This window comes from Desmodus rotundus, chromosome 1 (assembly GCF_022682495.2).
Source record: "Desmodus rotundus isolate HL8 chromosome 1, HLdesRot8A.1, whole genome shotgun sequence".
Classification (NCBI taxonomy): Eukaryota; Metazoa; Chordata; class Mammalia; order Chiroptera; family Phyllostomidae; genus Desmodus; species Desmodus rotundus.
In genome coordinates, this window is record NC_071387.1 from 11,282,357 (window position 1) to 11,297,690 (window position 15,334).

At 40.9% G+C, this 15,334-nt stretch overlaps 1 protein-coding gene and 1 pseudogene across 8 annotated transcripts in view; one reads left to right on the forward strand and one right to left on the reverse strand.

Annotated features, from left to right (window-relative positions):
• Window positions 1-15,334, reverse strand: part of CNTRL (centriolin) — an 81,025-nt gene that overhangs the window by 22,611 nt on the left and 43,080 nt on the right. For all 8 annotated transcript variants that reach the window (XR_006655749.3, XM_053921142.2, XM_045196966.3 and 5 more), the window contains 10 exons: window positions 13,951-14,085; window positions 10,896-11,041; window positions 10,112-10,319; window positions 9,214-9,393; window positions 6,824-7,003; window positions 5,995-6,111; window positions 5,560-5,704; window positions 4,952-5,100; window positions 3,142-3,289; window positions 1,795-2,108 (listed from right to left, as the gene is read on the reverse strand). Coding sequence is in view for 7 of the 8 variants with exons in the window: in XM_053921142.2 (XP_053777117.1) it covers window positions 1,795-2,108; window positions 3,142-3,289; window positions 4,952-5,100; window positions 5,560-5,704; window positions 5,995-6,111; window positions 6,824-7,003; window positions 9,214-9,393; window positions 10,112-10,319; window positions 10,896-11,041; window positions 13,951-14,085 (1,722 nt within the window). In the remaining variant the exon portion in view is untranslated. The remainder of the gene's footprint in view (window positions 1-1,794; window positions 2,109-3,141; window positions 3,290-4,951; window positions 5,101-5,559; window positions 5,705-5,994; window positions 6,112-6,823; window positions 7,004-9,213; window positions 9,394-10,111; window positions 10,320-10,895; window positions 11,042-13,950; window positions 14,086-15,334) is intronic.
• Window positions 1,173-1,435, forward strand: LOC128780544 (ATP synthase subunit f, mitochondrial pseudogene; annotated as a pseudogene).

Genomic DNA, 15,334 nt, shown 5'->3' on the forward strand with positions numbered 1-15,334 from the left:
TGGTAGTTTTTAAGGCTTCAGTATAAAATGGAAAATTAAGTCAATTTTTTCACACACCATAGATGAAATGCATGGATTAATAAAGCTTTTAACTTTTCCATCAGTCCAACTACGGTTGATAAACATTCACCAAGTACCTCGGGTGGACAATCTCTGCCTCCAGAGGTCAGCGTCCAGAAGAAGAGACATACAACGAGGTCTCTCCCTCCTCTGGGCACATGGAAGGGAAGCCTGGTGAGAAGGCTGACCAGAGGAAGAGGTGTTTTGCCTGGGTTTTGAAGAATAATTGAAATGGAAAAGACCTAAGCTGAAGAAATAACATGTGCAAGTATAGGGAAGTATGAAATTGTACCTGGAAAATTACAGAAACAGCTGAGTACTACTGGAGGGTAAAAGAACCAGCTAAAGAGATTACCAAATGCTGAACCAAAAGAACTGCTGTAAATTCAATGTTCACTGAAACACTGCAAGATGATATGCATGACTGTCATTTTAACCACACAAGTACACACAGTCCCCCTGAAACCAGTGTGACTGATTAAAGTGGGACTGGCGGCTGGCACCCAGGTGTCTTAGTTCTTTTCCTTCTTATCAATCTGTTAAGAAAAGGGAAAAATAAAGAGCTCTGGGTGTCTTATGTTAGAAGGAGGAGCTTGTAAAATACATTTTTTTCTCTAGAACCTAAAAACTTATAAAGTAAGCTAGTGATTAGGAAATAATCATTTCTTGGAATCTAAACTAAGAAAAGAATATGAAATAAAGTAAAAACTACACCCAGTTAAGTCAACCATAGTGCCTACAAATAATGTGTGGTCATACTATTTAAAAACATTTGTAAAACCATGGGAAAATGCTTGTAACATTGAGTGGGAAAAAGGGATACAAAATTGTGTGCACAATAAGAACAAAACTATGAAAAAACAGAAATAATGATCAATAAATCTTACCACCCAGAGATAATCCCCATCAAAACCTCACTGTACGCTGCTCACACATGTGTATAAACATACACGTGTATGCATGTACCCCCACATATACATGTGCACGTGTACAAGTACAAGCACCAGTACATGGCTACACTTATATATACACATTAATGTAGTACTCATCGGCAGAAAAATATACAATCAGCTTTCTAAAAATGGTTACTTTCTGACACCTCGGACTCCAAGATGGTGTCAGTTGTACCATAAAAGGAGAAGAAACTCATGGATGTCAAATTAGGGGAGCTGCCAAGATGGATAGTGATGCGGAATTTCACCCCAAAGGCATTGCTGGAGTGTTTCAAAGAGGTTACTACTGGGATTACAAGTATGTCAATGTGAAGAAAGGGAATGCTGCTGGAGTTTCTATGGTGCTGGCAGCTTACGTGCTTTTTAACTACTGCTGTTCTTATAAGGAACTCAAACATGAGCAGCGACGCAAGCACCACTGAAGAGGACCCAGTGTGGACTCCATATTCCTGACCGTTATCTTGGCACAGCACCTCTGAATCCTTTCATATAGTAATCAATACCTAATAAAAGATGACTGGCATGGGGGAGGGGGGCGAAGGTTACTTTCTGGATTAAAGCCATTGTTATATAATGAGTTAAAACAGGTTTGTAGACTGGTCTGGTACCCTAACTCCTGTCCAGGACAGTATTTTAGTAAGAGAATGGTTCTAAATGTTAGCCTTACAAACACACTTTGAGGGTGTAATCCATTCATAAGTAGGACAACTCAGTAAGTATACAACCTTATCCAGTCTCCCATGGAAGCAGTGTGGATAGGGTCTTACGTCTTTCCACTTACTAAGTTATGGTGTTCCGGGATGTTGCAATGCAGCATGCCTACAGGGATGAGGGGGATGGAGAAGTTGGGGGGTGGAGGTCCACAAACGGTGGGGACCTCAGCAGGAGGTGGGCCATAAACAACAGTGCCAGGGGTGAGAGGTTGGCTACTGTTGGGCAAGGGAGGAGGTGGTGCATATAGGGCCATGCCCTGGGGCACAGGGGAACCATCAGGAAACACGGTGTACATAATGTATCCAGGAGGAGGCACAAATCGGTGGTCCTCTGGGTCATCCAGGTCACTCTCTTCTGGGCTATCTCCTCCACTGTCTGCATCTTGAGAGAAATAAACATTAAGAGTGTTTTACCTGCCATGGCTTACGAGGTAAACAAATTTAGCAAAACACAGCAGCATTTAGGCCAGATGCCAGAAATGTGAGAATAAAATTTTATATAAAAGGCCAAAAGCAGTTTTAAAAAGCAGATTAAAACAGGGATTCAAATTATTTTCAATGGCTGATAACTTTAGTTTTTCTTATGTCTATCTGTTGGTTTTTTTTTCCAATCTTCATTCATTCACTCATTCAGCAATCATTTGGGTGCCTGCTTTGTGCGACATAAAAGACCAACAGTGATGTGCTGTGAGATCCCACAGCTCTCAGCATTTACCACCACACATAGTGCTCTTCAAGGTGTTGGTTTACTTATCTCCCCTACAAGCAGGAACTATGTTTACCACTGATGACAGGGAACCTAGCACACAGCAGGAGCTCAATAAATAGGTCCTGAATGAACAAATTCTCAGAAGGTGATACTCCCATTTTAAAGATTTACAGTTTCAGGGTAGCTAAATAATTTACCTAGGATCACACAGCTACTTAGTGGAAGAGCTAGGATTTATCCCAGCTCAGACTCTTTCCCACAAGCTTGGGAGACAGACCTCGAACACTTCATTTTACTCAAGTAAATCAATGCCATGACGCAAGGACATAGCTGCCATCCGCCAGTGGCACAGGCAAAGGAACAGCTCTGTCTGCCTGGGTGAGGCAGCATGAAGGAAGGCTCCATACAAGGAGTGGGGTTTGAGGACCCGGAGGAGTAGAAATAGGAGAGCAAGGAAGAAAAAGGACATTCCAAACAGAGAGCTTAAAACACAGAGGTCTGAGGACCATGGCAGCTGGGTATGGCTGCTGTGTGGGGGGTGATGGGTGCTGAGACAAAAGGACAAGAGGTCACTGGCCGAGGCCAAATTACAAAGGGCCTTGCAGAGCAAGTAAAGGAATTTGGATTGTGTCCTATGGATTTCAGGCCTATAAAAGGCAATTAAACAGGTAAGAGAAATGTAACTACCTTATGTGACCTCACTTACCTCTCTTCGAAAACGGTTTACGTAACCCACTCCGGATGGGAGAATAAACCCAGTATCCTGAGGCAGGTGGTTTTCTAATAGGAGTTGAGGCTGTGTACTTCAGGCCAACACCAGAGTCCTTGGTGGCCTGGGAACTTTGGCTGGAAACCTAAAACAAATGGCAGCAGAGCACACTGTTACAAATGAAAGGGTGATTTGGAGAAATGTCAAAGTCTGGGGCAAAACTTAGAAAGATGTCAACGTCTAAAGCAGAGTTGAAAAATAAACTTATTTTTATAGATCATAATTCTCACTTTTCACAGATAGAAGTGAGATGTGATTATATGGTCATGTAAAATGCATGGGTGTCAGCTTCTCCATTCTAGCACTAATCTTTCCTGGTGGTTTCTCGTCTTTTGTCCTGTCCTTGACGGCCCAGCAACCGAGGCAAAGGACACCAGGGAACTTTCAAGGGAATCTGGGGATATTAGCCTCCTGCTGCCCTAGGACCTTGGCATGGTTTTACAGTGCTACTCTCCCTCTCCTCCCCAGTTGTAGGTCTATCCTCCAAACCCACACCCACACTGCTTCCACCTCCAGTCCTGGCTGTGCTAATTAAGGATGTTGGCTTCCTTTCGGTTTCTGGAAGAACCGCAGGTTCTGCTCTTCAGGGTTCTAAGCCTACACACCCCTGGGATCCTAGCATGTCAGACTGCTTCTCCCTGTCTGTTGCTTATCATCAGAATCTGGCAAGATGTCCTTTGCTTTGGATGAATGCTCCTCCAGTCCTCCCCTCACTCCCCACACTCAGGCCTCAAGCCCTGATCATTCTGACGCCTGAACGTCCCTCAATGCCATTTCTTCTGCTCCTGCTCTACTGCTCTAGCTCTGGCTTCTTCTTTCACCTGAATATGTTGAAACAGCCTCACACAGAGTTCAGCTACCATGAGTCTAGCATCCATCCTCAGCCCCATTATTCTTCCTAAACTATAGCTCCTCATACTATTATATACAACTTCAGTTTCCCAAAGCCTACATAATTAAGTACAAGGATTTTCGAGGCCCATTTCAAAAAAAGCATGACCCAAATATACTTTTCCAGCTTCACCTTTCACTGTTCCCATCCAACCCTCCAGCCCCATACACTACCTGCCATGGTTAAACCAACTCTCTTGTTCCATAACAGGCATCCTTCCCTCCTAAAAGCCCATCCCTTGAGGGTTGCTAAGTGTTGACTTCATGATTCTGCTGCTTATGAAGCCTTCCTTCCTGAACTCCCCACAAAATGAATCCTCAACACCTCTCTGTAACTAGAGCACAGAGGTCAAGTCTGCTGTCACATGCATGTCACTGTTTTGTAATTACATTCTGTAATCACATGTCTTCTCTGCTAGCCCATGAGCTCTCTGAAAGCAGGGGCTATGTCATTCACCATGGCAGCCCACCATTGCCTAGCACGAGATTCAGTAAGCACCAAATGGATGTTGGTCAAAGTAAAATGAAACCCGGGTTCCTATTTTTCTGTCTGAGTGTCAGCACTCACCTGTACCCACGTTTCAACAGGCTTTCTGGGCTCAAGTCATCGGATCCCCTTATGGGATCCTCATTCAGGGACCCCAAAATATACCACCTACACATGAAAGGGCAACTGCCACATTCCTTGGGAAGGCCCTATTTTCATCTCAAATATTAACACCACTTAAGAACCTCAATGCATGATTTAGCCTAGATATGTGTTCTTGACCCCTGTTCACAAATTTGGGGAAGAATACATTGTCACACTTTCTTCAAGAAAATTCAGTGTACAATCCCAGCACCACAGACTTCCTACTTTTGATGATGATGGTGGAGGCATAAAATACCAATAGCCTCGTCTTTTGAAAGGATCTGCCATGCTGCTGATGTAATCATTCTGATAAGAAACTTCACGTCGAAGTTCAGCAATTTCTTCCAAAACATTTTCAAAGCTTCCTTTGTTATCTGTAAAGGAAAGCTATAAATTTGGCTATGAAATCATCTACTTCCTTTCTCTCTTGAAATACAAAGTGATCCCGTAAGAGTCAATGACTTTTATCAATTCCTCAAAGCAGACTTTCAACCTGCTATTTGGTAATGAGATTTTGCTAACACTTAGAGAAGTATTCACTTATAAAGTAAGCCTGAAGAAGAAAATAAACAGATTTGTAAACATTATTTCTTTTGAAAATACAAAAACCGATCTCTTCTCTTTGTAATCAAATCCCTTAGTACTGTACTTACATAAAAATGTTTTTTTAATTCTTTGCTTTTATTTATTAAGCTAATTATCACAGCCGTGTAAATCAAACATAGAACTGATCTGTCAGTTAAATAAATTTACTAAAGGTCAAAAAACAAACAAAATGTTTTGATTTTAGAACAGCTACAAGAACACTACCAACATCAAACCCATTATTTTACCAGGGCCAGTGAAGTCCAGTAAGTTCCGCAGCCTTGTGATCTCTGTCCTTTGTCTCTCCATGGTCTCATTCAGCTTCTCGATTTCTAGCACCTGTGAGTCTGCTCCTCTAGTGCCCGTATCTGCTTTCTCCATCTCAATGCGAAACTATTGAGAAATCACATACACTAAGTTCCCAATGAATGTTCTTTCCCAGATGCACTTATCCTTGCCATTTGATTGTAATTCTGTAATTTTTACTTACACCTTAATAATGAGGAAACTGAATTACTCCTTGTAAGTAAACTGCACTGTCCCTGGCACACAGTAGAAAATAAAGCACTGACTGACTAGTGATTGTACTTCAAAATTCTTTGAGATGTCACCTACAGTCATCAGTCTTTTAGAAAACTGACAAGGACCCACTCAGGAGGAGGTCTCAGGGTACCAGCACTGACCTGCTCCTCTTTATCCCTGAGAAGATCCTGCAGGAGTTCAATCTCTGCTTCCGCTCGGGTCAGATCCCTGGCCGCCTGTGCTGCCTTTCTGCTGAACCTCTCCGTTTCCTGCAACTCCTACAGGGACAGAAGTAGGAGAGAAGCACCACCACTACCACACATTGCCTTCTTCATTTTTCCTTCCTCCCAGATTGCTGTTTTCATCCGATTGCCTGTCTGGCTATCCCATGGACATGTGATGACAAGTCCCACATTGTCCTGTGCTGTTCCCATCACCTGGCAGCCTGCTCTACCCCACTCTGTGGAACCAAGTGAGCAGGGTACTGCATCAGAAAAAGCAAGGGCTAATTTCTTCTTCAGTGTTCCACAGTCTTCTGTGGATGGTGTCTCTCTGGACACTCATCATTAGATTCTCCTGTGATCTGCTGTCTTAATCTCATCAGCATTTACATCCTGTAACAGACATTATCTCAGTCAGGAGTCCTAACAGCCCTATGAGGTAACATACTAATCACCTGACTGCACAAGATGAAGAGTTTGAGATTCAGAAGGATTATATGGCAAGCCTTTAAGACCTTTGTTTGGGTGTGTACTCATAGCTACTCCCTAAGCTTGTTTCCTCTGGTGGTTCCTTTCAGGACTTGATAGAGTGCAGGATGCATGGCAGGGCTGTGGCGGGAGAAATACAACCTTCAGGTCTGAAGGGAAACAGACAACTTTATAGTGGTTTATAAAATAGCCAAAGTCTGTAAGAAGATCAACAATACAAGTTGTTATTTTTTGACAGCTGCAGGACTGGTGGGAACTTGTTCTGTGCATGTGGACTTACCGCTGCTCGTTCCTGGTTAATTTTCATAACAGTTCCATGAAGGGACTTCAGCTGGTCTTTAGCAATGGTGAGCTCAGCTGTGGCTAGCTTATCAGAGGCAGCCACAGCTTTCTTTAGTTTCTTTAATTCTTTGTCTAAACCAAGGAACTGCTCCTGAGATTTGGCATCTTCAAGTTTCTTCTAAAATAAAAGAAACATTAACTAAACATATAAATCATTTGGTAGCAATGAATTGATACGTAAACTCCCACGGGGACAGGGACTCTGTTCACAGCTACATGCCCCATGCCTAGAACAATACCTGGTACACAGTAGATGCTCTATAAATATTTGCTAGGTGAATGAATAAATAAAATCATCTCAAAACTGTATGATAAACAGAATGAAATCAGTTTTCTTAGTCAAGAATCTTAGTGATCATAAATTCATTCATTCTTTCATTCATTGGAAAAACATTTCTTGGCACCAAGTGATAGACCAGCCGCTTGCAGTCAGAGTCAGGCAGCAGGCATATGGTAGCAAACACAACATACTTGGCTGCTGCCCTCCAGGAGCTTAGGAGAGACAGATATTAAACAAATACATAGACAAATGTGGAACTAAAATTGTGCTTAAATGCTCTCAAGGGGCAGAACAAGGTACTATTTGAGAGAACGGCAAGGGAGATGTAGATTGGTAGGAAGGCGGCAGTTAGGGAGAACAGTGGCAGAACATGGTCCAGGAGAGGGAACAGCAAGTGTGAAGGCCAGGAGGGAAGACAGAACCTGGCATTTTTGATGAACTGAATGAAGGAACGTAATGAGAAAAGGAGAGAACTAAACAGAGGCCAACATGCAGGGCCTCATAAGCTTAAAAATTTTGGTCTTTACACTAAAAACAACAGAAGCTACTAGAGATGGGGGGAGATATGGATGGAACTGAGAAGAGCCAATTCACTTTTCTGAAAGAACATGTTGGCTACTCTGAGGAGCAGGGTCATGAGTGAAGTGGGACACCTGTCAGGTGGTCACAGCAGTTGTCCAGAAGAGAGATGATGGCTGGATGAGGGTGGTGGCATTGGAGAAGAACAAAGTACATATATTCCAGGTGTATTTTGGAGGCAGGCTCAGTAAGACTTGGGGACTGATGGGTTCTCAGTGAAGTATGATGCAAGTCATTCACTGAGGCTGGGAGAAGGGCGAGGGTAGGTGTGGGAGCGAGATGATGTGAAACAACAGAGCACGGAAATGAGCTTACTAGAGAAAAGGGTAAAGTTCCCATTTGGGGCTGGTAACCAAGAGTTTGTAGTGACACTACTGTGCCTGAAAGGGTGATTTTTTTTTTCTCCAGGAATACTTAGCATGTCTGCAAGTCCAAAGAAAGCTAATAGCTTGGTTCTGTCAGAGAAGTAAGACAGTAGACTTGCAAAAATGCCTATAGTGGTAAACTATGAAATTTAAGTTAAGGGGGAAAATAAAGACAGGAAGGTTTAACAAACAGAAAAGATGGGGCTAATACAATGAAATTCTCCATAAGGCTGAAAAACTGTCAGCACAGGGGTGCTGGTAAGATCAGAGGTTATGATCAGAGTGTGATGCTTCAGTTTGTGATTTCAAAGGTGGTGGGTGGAATTTGGACAAGGTCTGGGATCTGACAAGGAGGGCAGAGAATGGTTAGGTGGGATTGAGAAGTTCGAAGACAGGCCAGGGTGTCAGAAAGAAAGATGAATACTACTCGGCCATAAAAAAGAGAAAATTTTACCTTTTGAGACAGCATGGAGGGACCCGAGAACATTATGCTAAATCAAATAGGCCAGTCACAGAAAGACAAATACCATGATTTCACTCATATGTGGAATCTGATGAACAAACTGAACTAACAAGCAAAACAGAGACAGACTCATAGAGAGCAGGATGACAGCTATGGTAGGGGAGTGGGATTAAGGGGTGGAGGGATCGAGCAAAAAGGAGAAAGGACTCATGCACATGGACAACAGTGTGATGACTGCAGGGGGGAGAGAAGTATAAGGGGAATAAATGGTAATGGAAAAAATTCAATTAAAAAAAAGAAAAAAGAAAGCTGAAAAGTTTAAAAGTAATTCTCCATAGATGTGTCCAACTGGGCAAGGAGTTTTGAAGGAGGAAAACTCATTTCACCAATAGCATTTAAATACCACCTAACCAGCTCTGAAGTCACTCTCTGCATTCCCAATTCTCTTGTTTGCATCTACCCTTATCTCAAGCCCTTGATTCAATGACATGCATCCAAGTTTCTCTTAGGTCAGGTTCACCTCTGGGCTAGCAATACAGGCAGAGGTGACTGGATCACACCCCTTCTCAGCTGGCCTGATTGCTGAGGGCATGACCAGGCAGCAGGGACTCGTTATATGTCACTTTCCTAGTCTTCCCCACCTTTTTCTCTAACTCTTGGAGTTGGGCCAGAATTCTCTCCTTCTCTTCATCAGCTTCCTGAAGTTGGAGATCTGTAAGGCCTTGGATTTCCTCCATACTTTTTAGATTTTCTTGTAAATAGTGAATTTCATTCTCCAACTGCTGGATCCTTGCTTCATGTTGCCTCTTATCCAAATTAATCTGTGAGGAAATGGGAGTTTCAAAGATGATTTTTAAGCAAAATATGTCTTAAGCAAAATGAAAACTTCTTAGAGAGTTACATTTCATTTTACTAAAGAGTATAATGAAATTTTGTACTCAGAGTTACTGGGGGTGGTTTTCTTTTGAATATTCTCTAGGATCCATTTTAACGTTTGTCTCATTAAAATAATTACATCAAGAGAAATCCAATCCTTGCCCTGGCTGGTGTGGCTCAGTGGATGGAGCGCCAGCCTGTGAACCAAAGGGTTGTCAATTTGATTCCCAGTCATGCCTGGGTTGTGGGCCAGGTCCCCAGTAAAGGAGGCACGAGAGGCAACCACACACTGATGTTTCTCTCCCTCTCTTTCTCCCTCCCTTCCCCTCTCTCTAAAAAATAAATAAAATCTTAAAAAAAAAAAGAAATCTGATTCTGGCACCATACTATACTTTAGCAATGCAGCATCATTTACTTGCATATTAAGAAACGTATCTCCCTTGCTTTCAGGACAAGGAAAATACAGCAACTCAAAGAAGCCTGACTTTGACCTCAGTACTCATATTCAGGACTGAATTTTAGTCACTTCCAGCTTGACATGCTATGAGTGAAAATAACAACATTTATATTGTATTTAGACAAAAAAGGGAGCATTGTAATTTGCGGAAAAATGTGAATATTTGCCAAACACTTCCCTCCAGCTGCCTCTTGCCCTTTTCTTACTCTTGCTTCAAGGGCTCTCTCACAGGCCTGCCTGAACTCTTCTTGTCCGTTTGCCAGTTTCTCTTGTTGCAGAGCCATTTCTTCCTGGAGTTTTCTCTCTCTCACTTGTGCTTCCTCTCTTTCCCACTGGGAGCAAGCAAGGATTTCGCCGAGTTGTTTCTGCAAGTCAGCAAGACTTTTCCCTAAGACATCTGAAGGACTATAGCTTCTGGTAAGGAGGAAAAAAGATGGTGTGACTGTGACATTATATTTTGATGCTAGATGCCAGGTACAAACATGCTGGTAACATTAGTGCAGGAGTAAAAAGAGTGTATGGAATGAGACCAGTGTCAATCCACACCACCTTATTGAGCATCTCCTAAATGCAAACCACTGTTTCATCAAATGACTTAGTCACTCTGAAAACACAGGCTAACAATATTTACTCAAAGAATAAATGTCCATTTCATACATTTATCTTTTGATATTTGTTTTCCATTTAAAATGCATAATGTGTCTCTACTTCCTAACCATCTGAAATGAACTTTCCACAGTTATTCTTAAAACCTTTGTTTTGTAAATAAATACCAAAAAGCATAAAAGATTTAAAATGTTAAAAAAAAAACCCCAAACAAACAGTGACAGATACTTGAATTAAGCAATCTTATGTCTCAACCATGGAAATATGATAAAGGGAAACCTTACAAAGAAATCAGCCATTTTACAGTACTTGGAAAGGTGAGATTCATCGCTGACCTTCACAGCTGTGCCCACTATGTACTTGGAGGTCTCCATTTTCCATTACCTCATTTCACCTGCTCCTGATTTCAGACTTCTCCGTAGCTCATCCACACGAGCTGCCACTTCTTCTGGACGAATCAAACCATCAACCACACGGTTAAGGTGATTCTGGAAATCTTTAAGTTGCTGTTTTAACAGGTTATTGTCATCCTATGAAGGGGAGTAAAATGAGGAGGTAAAAGTTAGCATAACAAATTAAAAACAGACCTACATATACAGCCTGTTTTACTTGTCATATCATAGATTTACTCAACACCTTTACTAATTTTTTAAACCCTTTCCACTCCAGCTGACAATATCTGAATCCACTAATCAATCTAAATTCACAAAAGACACAACCAGGCATTATGATGTCTCCTGATGTGATGCAAAAAGAAGTTCCTATGAGTGTCTTTTTGCCAAAAACTAACTAACTTGAATCTAAGTAAGCCTCCACATGTGACATAATCAATACCATGGGGGTGCAGACAGCAAAATCTAGGATACAGAATACTCCACAGGACAAAGACCTAGTTTTCTTTAACATGTAACAAATTTTAAAAGAGAGAAAACCTACAGACTATGAGACTTGAGTATCAAATCCACCAAATGCAATGTGTGCACCTTATTTGGACCCCAATTCCAACAAAACACTTTTAAAAATTTTATGTGATCATTTGAATACTGATAAGGTAGTAGATGAGAATTAGGGAATTACTATAATTTTAGGTATAACAATGATATCCATGTTTATGCTTTTTTAAAGCCCTCATTTTTGGGAGATATACATACAGTAGTATAGTACTTACAAATAAAATGTTTTGGATTTACCTCAGAATAATTCAGTGTGTGAATAGGTGTGAGGGGCAGTGTGTAGAGGGCACTATAAATGAAATAAGATTGGCCATAATTGTGAAGATGGGTGGTATATACATGAAGATTCATTTTGTTAATAGTATTTATTCTATTTTTGTATATGCTTGAGAATGTCCATAATTCAAAGTTAAAAAGACAGAAACAAAAACACGTTCCCATAATACTGAGATCCATCTGTCAATCAACTAAAAAATAGAACATCTAATAACTGAAGCTTCTCTAATAGCTTATTATTCTTCGAGGGAGAGTTATTATATGCCAGCATATTTTCTCCACCAGCAAATTCACAAATATATCTACAACTCAGAATTAAACTTAGACAATGGCCCTTTCAAGTAAAATGAAATTGCTAATATTTCCTTAAATTGTAAAAAAAAATAATTCTATATCCTAAGTTACTAACTGTATTCCCCTGAGTACCTACCTGAGTGATTAATTGACTTCAAACTCTAACAGTATGAAGTAAAATGGAGAATTTAGAATTGCAATGAAGGTGTTAAGTGCCTATCCTTTCTAGAGTTGTCTTATCTGCAAACTGTCCTTGCCCAATGCCCGGAGGTGGCCACATTTGTACCAATGTCTAATCCAGTCACAGGTAATCTGACCCAATGCCAACCAATCCACTGAAAACAAGTTCTTACTCTCTCCAAAAACTGAACCAAGATCCAGTATGGCAATTCTGTACAAGAGCTGGACCTATGAAGATATGTCAGCTCAGGGCTGAGGTCCATGGTGGACTAAATACAATGTCCAGAGAGACAGAGAAGGAGACCTAAGAGGGCTGTGAAGCTCCTGAAAGATTGATAGAGCAGCTCTGGTTCCTGGCAAGTTGTCTCCTTTCTTGGGGTAGTGTTAGTAGGTTTCAATTCACTGAAACTAGATGATTTCGGACAAGACAAATGAGGAGTTTAACTTGTACTCTATAGTAGGTAGTAGAGTAAATAACCAGAGGACCAAGTTCTAAGATAGTTTCACAGCATGGGCCAGCATTCCAGAAAGCTGACTTCAGTTTCTACTTCAGAGAAGATCCCCAAAGAATGTATTTTAGTTCTTTTCTTTAAGAGATGCATACTGAAGTATTTATGAGTGCAATAAAGATGTACGAGATTTTCCTTAAAAAATTCCAGCAAAAAAATAAAATGTGGACTGAAACAGAATGGCGGAATGCTGAGAATTGTTAAAGCTGAGTCAATAAAAGGTCACTTCTGTTTTTGTGATTATTTGAAATTTTCTATAGTAAAAATAAAAACAATCCAATGAACAACCAACACACACACAACTCACACAAAAATGGAAAACATACATCTTTTTCGCTATTTGCTTCAGAAGATGAACTGATAGCAGTAAATATTAGATTCTAGGTTCCTAGATTTCTTTAAACCTTGGGGAAAAAAATATTCAATTCACTGGAGGAAGAGAGAATTTGGGTGAGCTCAGTCTTATCTGTCACAAACTTCCCTGCATGACTTTTTGGAAGCTCTTCCCAAACCATAGCAACTCTGCCTCTTTACTTCTGGTGAAGTATAAGAGCTGCCACCTCAGTCAGCCAAGGGGGCCCTGGCCTCACAGACTTGGAAACTCAGTAGTGATCCAGCTACTAGTTTCTTCAGACATCTGTCCTCTTTGAGAGAGTTTAATTACCTGGAAAATCCTGTTCCCCTGCTTCTCCTGCAGTTTGTTGGCCACATTATTGTCATAATTGCTATACAAATATCTGGCCAAAGAAAACCCCCACCAATGTAAAATTACTGCATTTTTAATAGCATCCTTTCTGGGGGATTATAAAAACTGTAGTTAGGAGGTTCTACTACAACCCACTCTAGAAATTCCTGGGTAGGTATTTCAGTGGAATAGGAAGGAACCAATCTGGTGACTTTAGCTCAGCTGGGTGACAAACGTTCTTCTAGGAGAAATGCAAGGCACTGCTTTTGCCATGAGTTTACACAGTAGTCCCCGTTAACTGCTGACACTGCCTCCAGCTCTTTGCACCACCATAACAACATTAAAGATACACATGTTAATCATTTCAAAACAATGGGCTCACAAGGCAACAGAGGCTCTGGTATTGCTCCACTCAAAATTTCTTTTTTCTAATAATTGAAGTTGCTTATTACATGTTAGAGCAGGTGATCAGGTTGCAGACTAAAGATGTCAACATCTGAGCATCCCATGTAAGAATATATTATGAACCAACAAGTCTCTACCTGCAGTTGTTTAAGTTGCATGCGGAGCTCACTATTTTCTTGGTTCTTTTCTTCTGAGAACTGGGCTTTTCCGAGGGCGTTCTTGAGGGCTTGCTTTTCCTTCTCGAGTTCTGCTTGAAGGGCTAACTGTTCTAACTATTGCATAAGAAGCAATAATATGAAACCACAAACACAAAACAGCAGTAATTTATGATCTCAAAAGGCAAAAAGAAATGTACATACACATGCTGTCCCCTGCTACCTATGGTTTTATGATAACTCAATTTTATGTCTATACTCCCAAATTTAAAGGTCCAAAGTAATTTTTTTCGCCTTCCTCCTTAAACTATTAATACTTAAAGAAGAGTAAGTATCAAAATCAGCTCAGTCTGGATACACCAAGCCAGAATCTCTGGGGGTGGGTCCCAGTACCTCTCTTCAAAAGCTCTGTGACTAATCTAACAACTGCTGCTCTCCAATGTTTCTCAAACTGTGGCCCTCAAACACTTCTCAAACTGTGGTCCTCAAATACCTGCAACAAAATTGCTTGGTGTGCCTGTTAAAAATGCATAAGCCTAGACTCATCTCAGACTTGGGGGACCAGAATATCTAGGGCGGGGCCCAGGAATTTGCATTACCAAGCTTCACAAGTGATTTCGTATAACTAAAGTGTACCAATCCAAGACCTGTAGATATCAGAGAGAGATCTGTTATGCTACATACTGTCAGCGTGTGGTTTGAAGACCACTTCTGGAACTCCTACTGCCAAGGAGGGGGGTGACCCCTTCAATACCAAGTGAATTTGTGAAAAGGCCAGGCTGTTTTATACATAAAAATGTAAGTTTTATATATATATATATATATACATATATATATATATATTTTAAATATACATATTAAGTATAAGTATTATATATATGAAATATATATATATATTTTTTGTTAATCCTCACCCAAGGATATGTTTTACTGATTTTTTAGAGAGAGGGGAGGAGAGAGAGACAGACATCCATCTCTCGTATGCTCCCTGACCAGGGATTGGACCCACAACCTAGGTATGTGCCCTGACTGGGGATTGATCTTGTGACCTTTTGGCATACAGAAACTGAGTCACCCAGCTAGGGCCAGGGTGTTGTATTGTTATCAAGATTTATGAGAGGAAAAAAAAAAGGACAATGGAAGTACAAAGGACAATGAATGTCAAGCTAAAGGCTGGCTTAAGACTTTAAAAAAAAAAAAAAAGGAATTGATTTGAAAGTACTTACCATTTAGAAATTAGAAATTTTATTTACTATTATTTAAAGATATGTATTGCCCTAGCTGGTATGGTTCAGTGGGTTGAGCACTGGCCTGCAACCAAAGGGTCGCTGGATTAATTCCCAGTCAGGGCCCAGGCCTGGGTTGT